We start from the raw sequence: 12,146 nt of genomic DNA, 5'->3' as shown, positions 1-12,146 counted from the left end.
GTATTTTTTCTTCTAAAATATTTGAAAATTAATAGTAATCAAAGTATAGTCCAGCTTTACAATAGTTGTATCGTAAATTTTCCCAGAAATTTTTTCCCGTGTAGTTATACACACAGCAGAGAATACACTATACATTAGATGAGTCGCTATATATTTTTAAAACAGAAAATAGTAGGAAGAGAATGTTAGAAAATAGAATAGACAAGTAATGAAAACTATGCTGTATAAAGATTAATAGAGAAAATAGTGGAGGAGGAAAGAATTTTACACTATAGTTGTTGTTTACAGAATATACCATTCCATCAGCTGCGTTTAACATATTCTTCACTCTTCGCTCATCTTTTGCACGCACAAGACGCTTAAAATCAATCCATTCTCAAATATATTTTTACTGTGAGCGAGTGCTTTTGAATTTATTAATATTATTACAAATTATTGGTTTAGTTATACGCAATGAAGAGTTTAACTATTTTTTGTTTCTTGTCCGTCTTGGTAAGTTTGGTTACTGGAGAAGAACTGCAGGATGACTATAAAGTTACAATTTTTGGGCCAAGTCTGCGTAAGTTTTAATTTTCTCATTATTATTTTACAATTTTCAAATCCACCCGGAAAATTTTTCATGAAACAATACTTTAGTTATTTTTATTAGTTTATACTACCATTGCTATAATCGTGAAATAACTGGTAAAAAATTAAGAATATTGGTTGTAAAATTGCAAAAAAATTTGATAATTCTAATAACATTATTAGTAAGTTATTGAAATTAATTATTTAAGAATTTTTTTATCATTCTTAATTTTTAGATTTTCATCTTTATAATCCTTAGATTTTTTGTGTGTAGTGATAATAATAGGATTATGGGTATCTAATCATTACAAAAAAATTTTGTTGACAAACTTCCTCTTTTTTTTTTTTTTTTTTTTTTTTTTTTTTTTTTTGGAAGAATTTATTTATTTTATGTAACTAGATATTTCTTGTTGTTAACGAATATGATGATTAATTGATTTATTCTTTTATTATATTTTTTATCATTGTAAAAATTAAATTTTACAATAAAAAATTTTTATTTTTTCAAACTACTTTAGTTGGCAATTTGTTATTGAATTGAAAATTTTGTGATAACACTGATAATATTTTTAGACAATGTTTGAAGACCTTGTGTTTTAAGTCAATTATTTGATTTAAAATAACATGTAAAAATTCTTTATTTAAAATTTTTAGATAAAGCTACATTAGTTTTTCCTTATGAAATACACCAATTTCTTATTTTCATAATAATTTTTTTTAACGATGAACTTGTATTTCAAATCTAGAAAAATAAATTCTTAAACTCATTACAGTTTAATTAATTTAGATATTGCTAGTTATCAATAATAATGCGATGACTCATAGTAACAATACCAGAGAGCAATCAATGAATAATAAAACAAATAAATATTTAAGTTATTACATAATTCGATAAATAACAGTATAACGCGTCAGCAATAACTCTTGATAAGAAAAACAATTTATACCGATTCACCCCATGAATAGAGTATATCTATATAGTAATCTACTTAAATCATTTTGAATTGTATCAAATTGTTTTTTCTCAATAAGAGAAAATGTTGCCGAAAATATGATACAATAAAAATCAAAATTCTCGTCGTTTACATTTTTCAACATACTGTATAGCAAACATCAACGTTGGAATTCCTGCGTTTGTATATTGTTCTTACATTGCTGTACGCTTAAATTTCATACTGCATTTATTAGATTTATTTTTCATTATCTTTTCCTGGGAATCAAAAAAAAATCCAATCTTATTAACTCAATAAATATTATTATACTTAAATCTTAAGTAATGAAGTTTCATTAAATTATAATTATTAATTTTTATTTAAGAAAATATTAATAAATTATTAATGTGAAATTTTGATTGCAAAATGTAGGAATAAATAATTAGTTGCTGATCATTATTTACCGCCACTGGTAATTAAATCTGAGTTTCTGAATTCCATTTTGTTATTGAGTAATTAAAATAAAAAAAATTTTATTATTGTCTATAAATTTTCAATCTAAACTATGAATAAAATTATAATTTATTTTTATAATTAAATTTTTCATAAGCTAACTAATTTTTGGAATTTACAGAGAATTTAACTATGGTATGTACCAATAATGAGCAGTGCAATGCACAATTTAAGGATTCTCAATGTTCGAATGGAAAGTGTTATTGCCGTAATTCTGAAAAGTCGGATACAGTTCCATTTCTTTGTACATTGGATAATGCTATTAATATAACTACTAAGAACTTTGGTAATATTATATATTTATTTATTTCTTATGTTAGGAAATTTTAAATAACAAATTTTAGAAGCAAATTGAAATAAATTTTTCTGTTGATTTGATTTACCATATTTTAATAAACGTTTAGCTTCTTTTTCTTTTATTATAAGAAGAAAACATATTTAAAATATGTTTTTAAAATTTAATTATTCCGATTATTTAATTATAAACTATTACCATAATCACTTAGAGTCATGTGCTAATTTATTATGAATACTTATAGGCGTTATTGGGCGTAAATGCGAAGACGATGCCGATTGTGGTTTTGAAAAAAGTCATTGCAACAAGACACATCAATGTTGCTGCACTCCGGGATTTACCGAGGACACTAGAAAGCATAAATGTTTAATAGGTAATTTCAAAAAAATAATCACTATCAGCATCATGTCTTTCATCGAGTTAATTTTTTTGCTAGTAATATATTTTTGTTAATTCATTTCTTGGCTTAAGAATTTAATAATTATATTTTTTGAAAAATTGACCAAAAATTTTCAAGTTTTATTTAAGGGGTCATTTTGGTTTTGGCGCTCGAAAAAAAGCAAATATTCATTATTTTTTTACTCAGAAACTATCATAGATATTGATATAAACTTCATTCAGCTCAATATATACACTCTTGAATGATACAAAAAATATCTAACTTTATTTTTTTTTATATTTTTTATATGAATAAACAGCGGGTGAACGGAGTTCTTCCAAAAGTTGGTATGTCGCTGATGTACATGATAACTTGATAACGGCTCATCTAAAACATAAAAACCAAAATTATATACACTGATAGAAGGATTCCTTAACATTTAAGAAATATTTCTTAAATACTAAGAAATATATATATATATATATATATATATATATATATATATATATATATATATATATATATATATATATATATATATATATATGCTATATATATATATATATATATATATATATATATATATATATATATATATATATATATATATATTTTAAATACTACGAAATATTTCTTAAATATTAAGAAATATTTTTTAAATACTAAAAAATGATGTTTAAGAAATGATTTCTTAAATACAAAGAAATCTTCTTAAATACTAAGAAATCCTTCTATCAGTGTACCTTCAATATATAAGTAGTTACGGCAGGAACTACAAATGCACTGTACAAATGGCTGAGATTAAGACAAAACAACTTAAAAATGAGCCTTTTTTCCAATTTTTAGTCCTAAAAAAATAGTAAAAACCAAAACTTTGATTTGGTTGTAGTTCGTGCGATAGCTACTACTATGTGGAATATGTGGCTTAAATTTAATTAAGACCGGTCAATCGTTTCGGAGATATCATGTACGTCAACCAGAAAAGCATAGTTCTAAGATAAACGCATTTAAAGATTTTTTAATTGAAAAAAAAAAAAAAAAAGAAAATCTTACAAAGACAATCAGCTATGCCAGCACCATACAAAATCCCTTCAGCCTGTTTGAAAATTCGATTTCCTTTCACTCGAAAATTCACATAAACCTCGTAAAATAATATATTTACAGTGGTCTGATCACTTGGAAATTTTAACACAATACTTGTAGAGTTATGTACTTTCGAAAAATGTAAAAAAATAAAATAATAATTTTTTCAAAAATTACAAACCAGAATGATTCCTTAAGACAGTTATATGATAATTAATATCTTGGTTGAAAATTGTCTTTGGTAAGAGAAAATTTCAATTTTTCTTATAAATTAGAAACGAGTAAAATAATTCGTTTTCTCTAAGAATTTTTTCAGGAATTCAAAAAACCTTAATCATAATTGGAAGTTAATAATATTGAGATAATCTTTATTTGATAAATAAATAACATCATTAATAAAATTGAAAAAAAAAACCAATGAAAGAAAAATTGTTCATAATTTTGCGTCTGAAAAGATTAAAAAAATAACAGAGTTTTTTAATTAGCAATATTATAAATTTAGTTGAATCAGTTTAATTTGCTGATCAATATTTTATATGGCAGATTGAACCAATAAATGGTGTTTTTGAAAATTTTCATTTAACTTTTAACTAATGACTTCAAATTAATTTTTTAATTCTTATTCTCGTAAAATTACAACTGATCTTTGTTTAAGAAGATCCACGCGAAGTAGTCAAGTTTTTAAAACTTCCTGAAAATTTGTAAATTTAATCTACATAGCCTAATAATCAATAAAAAAATTAAAAAACAGTAGGTTTCCGGGATATTTAATGAAATAATTAGGTTTGAAAATTGTAATTTTTACATGTAGTTAAATGGAGGTTTCACCAGCCGTGTATTTGGTTAAGAATTTAATGCAATTAACGATTTAAAAAAAATTTTTTTTTTCATTGAATTTGATAGAAAATGTAATAAGCTTTCGATTAAAACAATAAAAAAAGTAGGTATCCGAACGTTTTACGGAGATATTTTATATTTTTTATGAAAAATCACAAGGAACGTCCGTTCTTTAAATTCTTGTATTTGACTTGGCAACACCGCTTGCGCAGTTACCCGGCGCATAAGTAACCACGATTTTTTAAATGCTAGAAAATCTTAGTCATTTTAGTTAGACAGTAAACATATTTTTTTTAATAAAGTAAGTTAAAAATACAAAGATACTTAGGGCCAGTTTTTCAATCCGAGATAAAATTTTATCCGAGATAAAAGTACTGTCAATATAATAAAAAAAAAAAAAAAAAATAAATAAATAATTTAGCGACGTGATATTGCTCTCAGTTAGTTCTCCATGAATTTGGTCATTTATTTAAATAAAAAATAAATATATCATAAAAATAATAATAACCTCTTATTGTGTCATTTAAATTATTTTAAATTAATTAACACAATTATAGATTAATAATAGATATGTCAAACGCAAGATATGAGCTCTAAGAGCTCAAAAGCATAGAACAGCGACCGCTCTGAGCTTGGAGAGCTCAAAATAAAACATAAATTGTAAATTGAAGCTCGAAGAGCTCGATAACGTTACAAGTGCAATTTCAAGCGCTCATATATGGAATTAGCGGGAAGTTGGAGGGATGGCCTTCAGGGTCATACGTATACCTAATTATTATTTTATTTATTTACAATCAGCAAGTTGTCACAGTTGGAGATGAATATTTCTGTGACATGCGGCTAATGTTTATTTATTTTAATTAAAAATAAGTGACAGATTCAGGGAGAACTACTCGTATGTAATATCACTGTGCTGAATTATTTATTTTTATTATTATATTCGCAGTACTTTTATCTCGGATAAAATTTTATCTTGGATTGAAAAACTGGCCCTTACAATTAAAAGTTGGAAATCATTTAATCGATGAGCAAGGAATATAACTTAATTAACAGGATTACATGAATAAAATTATATATTTCTCTATAAAAAAAATTAGGAAAACGGTTGACCCTGAAGGCCATCCCTGCAACTTCCCGCTAATTCCATACTTAGGCGCTTAAAATTGCACCAATGGCGTTTTTGAGCTCTTCGAGCTCAAAAATACAATTTATGGGTTATTTTGAGCTCTCCAAGCTCAAAGAGATTGTTTTCCTATGCTTTTGAGCTCTTCGAGCTCAAAAGTCTGATAGGGATTTGATGACACTATTTTTTGAATTTTTAAACCGCAATAACTTTTGAATGAATAAACCGATTTTCACGCGGTTGGCAGCATTTGACGCAGTTTTTGAAGTTTCACAGAGAATCTTAAATTTTGAATTGATCGCGCAAGGAATTTTGGAGTTATTCCGAAATAACACTTTTTTCGGTTTTCTTTCGTTCACGATATCTCTCGAACGAATCAACCGATTTTGACCGGACTGGTGGCGATCGACGTGGTTTTTTGAAGTTAAGAGCTGATTAGTTTTTGGAATTGAACTATTAAGCCGTTTAAAAGTTATTCCAGAAAAACCACATTTGAAAAAATTTTTTTTTCAGTTTTTTGAAGATTTCTCATAATCTATTGATCTGAATCGGTCCAAATAGTTTTCAAAATCTAAGTTTGGTCAAGCCCTTTCGAATGGCACCAACCGCGATGAAATCGGTCAAGCCGTTCAAAAGTTATAAGCGGTTCACATACTTTCACACACACTCACACACACACACACACACACACACACACACACACACACACACACACACACACACACACACACACACACACACACACACACACACACACACACACACACACACACACACACACACACACACACACACACACACACACACACACACACACATACATACAGACGCCGTGACAACCTCGCGGGGATAGTCAGGGAAGCTTTCTGTGACCTTCAAACGTCGAGATCTGATGAAAACTCGGTTTTTGCAAAACGGGGTGAAAACAATAACTTCCCGATTTTTGAAAATCTTCGATTTTCGTAGCGGGAAGTTAAAAATATACATTTGTACGCAATTTAATGCAAAAAATATTTGATAAACCAAACTGTTTTTCACTTTGAATATTTTTAAGAGATAAGGGAATGTCACATTTAAAACACCACAATTCTTTGGCAAGTGTACTTATTTCAACTATTCTTCGACCCCAATCCGTCGAATTTTGTTAGTCAACTTTAGATTTATTATATAGTGCCTCGTATGTTCTTTTTTTAGTAGTTTTAATAAAACGTGTAGAAAATTTTCCAAAATGCGCTCGCAAATTATGCTGGTTTATCTGAGACATGTTTACAAACAAATAAATTTCAAGGTTAGGGAACTGTTGCAGTGTTGTCAAGTGTTTACCGGTAATTCAGAGTGCTATATTTTTTTTAGTCAATTAAATAATTATTAAATGTTAATAATTATTTAATGCGTAAATTTTTCGGAAATTTCCTCAAAAATGTTATTAATTAATTTAAAAATTAATTTTAAGATGCTAAACAAAAGTATTTCCACGCATTATTTTTTTTTAGACAATCTTTACACTAACAGGGTACTTGGATTTCCTTAACTACTTCAATTTATCCCTGAATAAATAAAAAGTATTGAGACAAAGAAAAAAGTATTGAAAAGTGTGGGATTGACTAGAAAACCAATACTTTTTTCTTTGTCTCAATACTTTTTTTTAATCATGGATTATTCAATTATTTAAAATGAATGACACCTTTACAGTAATAGAAGAATATTATTAAAAACTTTACTAAAAACTACACGTACATAGCAAAAATTCTTTCATTACTCAATTTCTTAATTATTTTTCGATTCACTTGAAGAAAGTTTTTTATATTTTCACTGATTTAGAATAAAAAAAAAAAAAAAAAAAAAAAAAACATAAACAATAATTTTATAATAAATATTGTATTAATGTCTGAGTTACCAGAAAAACTGACAACTATATTGTTGCCATTCTACTTTACTGAATCAATCTAAAAAAGTTACGTAACTTCCAATTTATATTATTGTCTCGATTACAGTTGTTAAGAACATAAATGGATCGTGCAAGGATAACATGCAGTGTCTCGCATCATTCCTTCATTCAACCTGCAAAGATAATCAATGTACTTGTGAAAATGGATTCTACTTCGATCAAACGTTAAATCAATGTGCTCTAAGTTCAGGTATGTTTACTTAGTTCATCTAATTAATCAATGAACTTACATCTAAATATTTTATATCTTAATTATTGTTAAGCATTTTTTATAATGTTGAAGGATAAATTAGTTTCACCAGATTTTTTTGAGACATTCATTTTGTTGGAATTTTTTCTAAGAATAATGAAGAAATGAAATTTCCTAACCTAAAAAATTTTTTTCATTAAAAGAATACTCTTTTTCAAACTCCTTTTTTTTTTTTTTTTTTTTTTCAACTATCAATATTCAGTCTTGATTAAGGAAATCCCGATCCTTAATCAAGTTTAAAGTTATTAACAATAAGTAATTATTAACGTCAGTAACTGAATATTAATAATCAAAATTTATTTTGCAGATGCTGATTCAATATTCTCCATGTCAGCCACAACAATAATTTTATTAGTTTTCTCTTCGTTAATCTGTTTTCAATCGAAAATTAATTAATTTATCTTGACAATCATTTAAAATATCACGATACGAGTTTAATGTATTCATTCACAAGCAACCTTAGTTTGTGAGCATAGTACTGGCAATTTGTATTATGCCTTAGTTTATAATTTTATAAATATTTGTTACCTTCATGAGTTCAGAGTCTTTAAATGAAGAAGTTAAATTTTGTAGGCATGCTCATAGAATAGAAATTCTATTGTTACATTATTAGGATTATTCGAATTTATAATTATATTTGTTATGAAAAATGTGTAATAACGATTTAGATGAATGTAAATTATCGATTTATTTCTTCTGAGTCAATATGTAAATAAGAATTTATATTTAATAAGAAAAATATTTCATATGTTGTGTGTTTTTATTTTGTTTTACTCTGTATTTTTTGGATGATTGAAGTTCGAGGGAAACGTTCTAAAATTTGAGTCGTCGAAGTTTTTACTTTTCCTTTTCGCAAACCTCTTTACTGCTTCGATCGCCGTTAATTTATCAGCATACGTCAACGTATTTCATTTTCATAATTTAATTTTATGCATCGACTCACACAACGATAAATGAAGCGACCTCTTGTTTAGTTACGTACTTATAATTAGTCACTAATAAATGCTTCAAGTTATCGGGGTGTTGTATTTTAAGTAATCGAGATTTTAAGTTCTGAAAGGAAGGGTACACAATTTCTTCAAGATACAGAGATTTTTAAGTTATCAAGGTTTTACAAAGATTGAAAAGTATATTTTTATAAAATAAAGTCGAATTTAATTTAAATACAATCGAAATTTTCTCTGCGCTTTCAATTAATTTGTATTTTATGCACGACTCATGATGTAAAGTTGCACATCATCAGATAGAGACTTTAATAAAGAATAATTATGTTACTTTTGAAGGCTAATTTTATGTATCAAGAACCGAAAACAACATCAAAATATAAAAAAAGCGTGTAAAAAATGATTTCCCTCCCTGGCAGATCTGAAATACCGTAGAATTACAGTATTATACGGTAAAAATACGGTCGATATACCGTATGGCCACCGTAGATTACAGTAGCATTCTACTTGCACGGTAGAAACAGTAAAACACCGTAACGTACAGTAAGGAACGGTAAAAATACGGTATAGAACAGTAAAATTACAGTACAATTACGGTAGCGTACGTTGAAAATACGGTAGAATATATACTTCTGAACTTTCCGCACTACCGTATTCCAATGGTAACCTACCGTCAAATGTACCTTATTTTAGCGATAAGTTACCGTACAATTACGGTACATTACCGTACAATTATGGTACTTTAGCGTACAAAAACAATACTTTTTTTACAAGATAATTATAGTATTTTACTAACAATTACGGTATTTTACCGTACAATCACGGTATCTTACCGTACAATAACGGTAAATTACTGTACAATCACGGTACTTTGTCGTACAATCTCCGTAATTTACGGTGTCATATTGTATTACGGTAAATCACTGTACGTACCGTACTCTACCGTAAATTTACCGTACTAATACCGTACTATACGGAAAAAAAATCCTATGAAAAATTACAATAGTAACATCGTAATCCAGGACTAGACTTTCAGTATCTCGATTTTTACGATGCTGCCGTCTACAGAATACAATTTGAATTATTGAAAATTACGATGTTATTTAGTAAATTTTTTTTCGGTAAGAGCAAGTGAATAAGGACGCATACTATATGTTTTAATAAAAGAGAGACAAAGTCCAGTAGTTTGCGACGCCACCACCGAAAGATGACCAACTACTGTATCGAGGGTCTTATTCTGTGACTGAACATAAACTTTAGATATTCCCTCCGATAGCGTTAGGGGATAAACCTTGGACTAGTGGCGGAGAGGACACCGGGTTCGATTCCTGAGTGATACAGAGTTATTTTTTCGGTGACCTAAACTTCTTTTTAATTTAAGTGATAGAAATTTACGATGTTGCATCGTATAAATTACGATGTCTAAACTGCAATGTCCTATACTAAAAATTACGATGTTTTCATCGTAATTTTTCGTACAATTTTCTTTCCGTGTAAATTTACCGTACTCTACCGTAAATTTACCGTACTCTACCGCACTTTGGATCCGTCAGGGAGCTGTCAAGCAGTAAAAAAAATGTCCGTATAATCCGTAAACATAAAAACTCCAGAAACTAATTTTGTATATCTATAAATGTTTTTTACACATACTTACACATCACACCAGACGCGCCTGTGCAAAAAATGCATCTAGTTTTTGTTTAAAGTCTTGCGTTAGACGGAGCCATAAGAGAAATCGATAATAAGAAAACAAATAATTTTTTCTTTTATCATAATAAATTAATAAAATTTTTTTTTTCTATTTTTTTACAATCAAATGAGCATTATGAGTTGTGCACTTTTGGACTTTCTAAACTTTTTTTTTATCACTGCACTAGTTAGAAAAAGGGATTTGAAAATATTACGTCAATGCAAAATGAATATCTATATATTTTTCAAAACAAATCTTTTTCAATCTTTTCAAATCATTTGACTCATTTTAAATTCTTTTTTCTAACCAGAGTAATGGATATTTAGCTAGATTTCTATTTAAATTATTGTGAAATACTGGTAAAGTGTAAAATTGTGTATATTAAGATATTTAAAATTGTAACCATGCTACTCTTTCTGAATGCACTTAATTATTACATTTAGTTAAGATATACTTCAAATTTAAAGTATATTATTTATAAATAATACAAAATTTTTATATTTAAGCAAATACTTCTAATCTTAATTTTATTACTTATGTGAAACAAAATTCTATGTATTTTACTTCATGCTATTTAGCTTTGTGCCTTGGCATTTAAATTACAATAAATAAATAAATAAAATATTTAATCAAATTAAATGCATTTATCTTTTACATACAATGAAGTTAAAAACACAACGATTTTTTAATAAAATTAATTATAAAAGAATAACGTATAAAAATATAATTTTATTTTTCCAAAATTTAAGGAGACGCAACAGTTTGTTTAATTAATTCATTAAACCACGATGATAATGATAGCAACTTATGCAAATGGTCCGGTAAGTAACTCACTTTGTTTGTTTGCTCAAGTTCGCTCTAGTGGGCAATTGACAACACCACACGAGTTATGATATTATTTCAAGTTTGTGCTTTTAGCTTGACCTTTCAGAGATTACCCACCGTCATCCTTTCATTCGTACTTGCCCAAATTTAAACCTAGAGGGCGCAAAAAGGAGACTTCGCATCTCCCCCCCCCCTTACAGTCATTTGAAAGTTGTGACGCTTAGCGCAACCAGCTCACGGATGCGTTCTTCAGTGTTCAGTACAGGGGGTCCGCACTCGAGTGGAGGGAATTGTAATAGATTAGTTTCGGAATGAAGTATTTTAACCATGGTGGCGCAGCATGCGCCCTCGAAAATATGTACAATGTAGCCTCATTATAATATATACCTTGTATATAGTCCATCAAATAAAGTTCCTTGACTGAAAAAATTCAGCTTCAAATTCATCGTTCAGCAGTATTTTTTTTTTTTTTCTTAATTATTATGTATCAACATTATTATTTACTTTTTTCAATAAATAAATTAATAATTCACAAAAATAAGCAAGTTATCCAGTCAAATAATATTGGCAATAGTGACTTATAAAATTCTCCAAATGCAGTTTATATATATGTAACTGTCAATGATCACCGGTAAGCGCTCCAGCTATGTTGGTTAAGCGTAGGACTTCTGTTTTGTATCCGTGGGTTTGATACCCCGTTATACGATATCTTTTTTTTTTTATTTAAATTATTAAAATTATTTGAAAAAATAACAATTAA

The 12,146-nt window shown here is 27.7% G+C and overlaps 1 protein-coding gene across 1 annotated transcript; it reads left to right on the top strand.

Annotated features, from left to right (window-relative positions):
- Window positions 1-309: 309 nt before the first annotated feature.
- Window positions 310-8,675, top strand: LOC123268283 (protein draper-like). Its single transcript, XM_044733237.1, has 5 exons — window positions 310-559; window positions 2,134-2,298; window positions 2,552-2,680; window positions 7,724-7,867; window positions 8,235-8,675. Exons 1-5 carry the CDS (start codon window positions 454-456, stop codon window positions 8,321-8,323), a joined length of 633 nt encoding a protein of 210 aa, XP_044589172.1. The 5' UTR covers window positions 310-453; the 3' UTR covers window positions 8,324-8,675.
- Window positions 8,676-12,146: the final 3,471 nt, after the last annotated feature.

The sequence above is a fragment of the Cotesia glomerata genome, linkage group LG7, assembly GCF_020080835.1.
Source record: "Cotesia glomerata isolate CgM1 linkage group LG7, MPM_Cglom_v2.3, whole genome shotgun sequence".
Classification (NCBI taxonomy): domain Eukaryota; kingdom Metazoa; phylum Arthropoda; class Insecta; order Hymenoptera; family Braconidae; genus Cotesia; species Cotesia glomerata.
The sequence above is the reverse complement of the archived record's forward strand: the minus strand, read 5'-3'. Positions and strand labels throughout refer to the sequence as shown.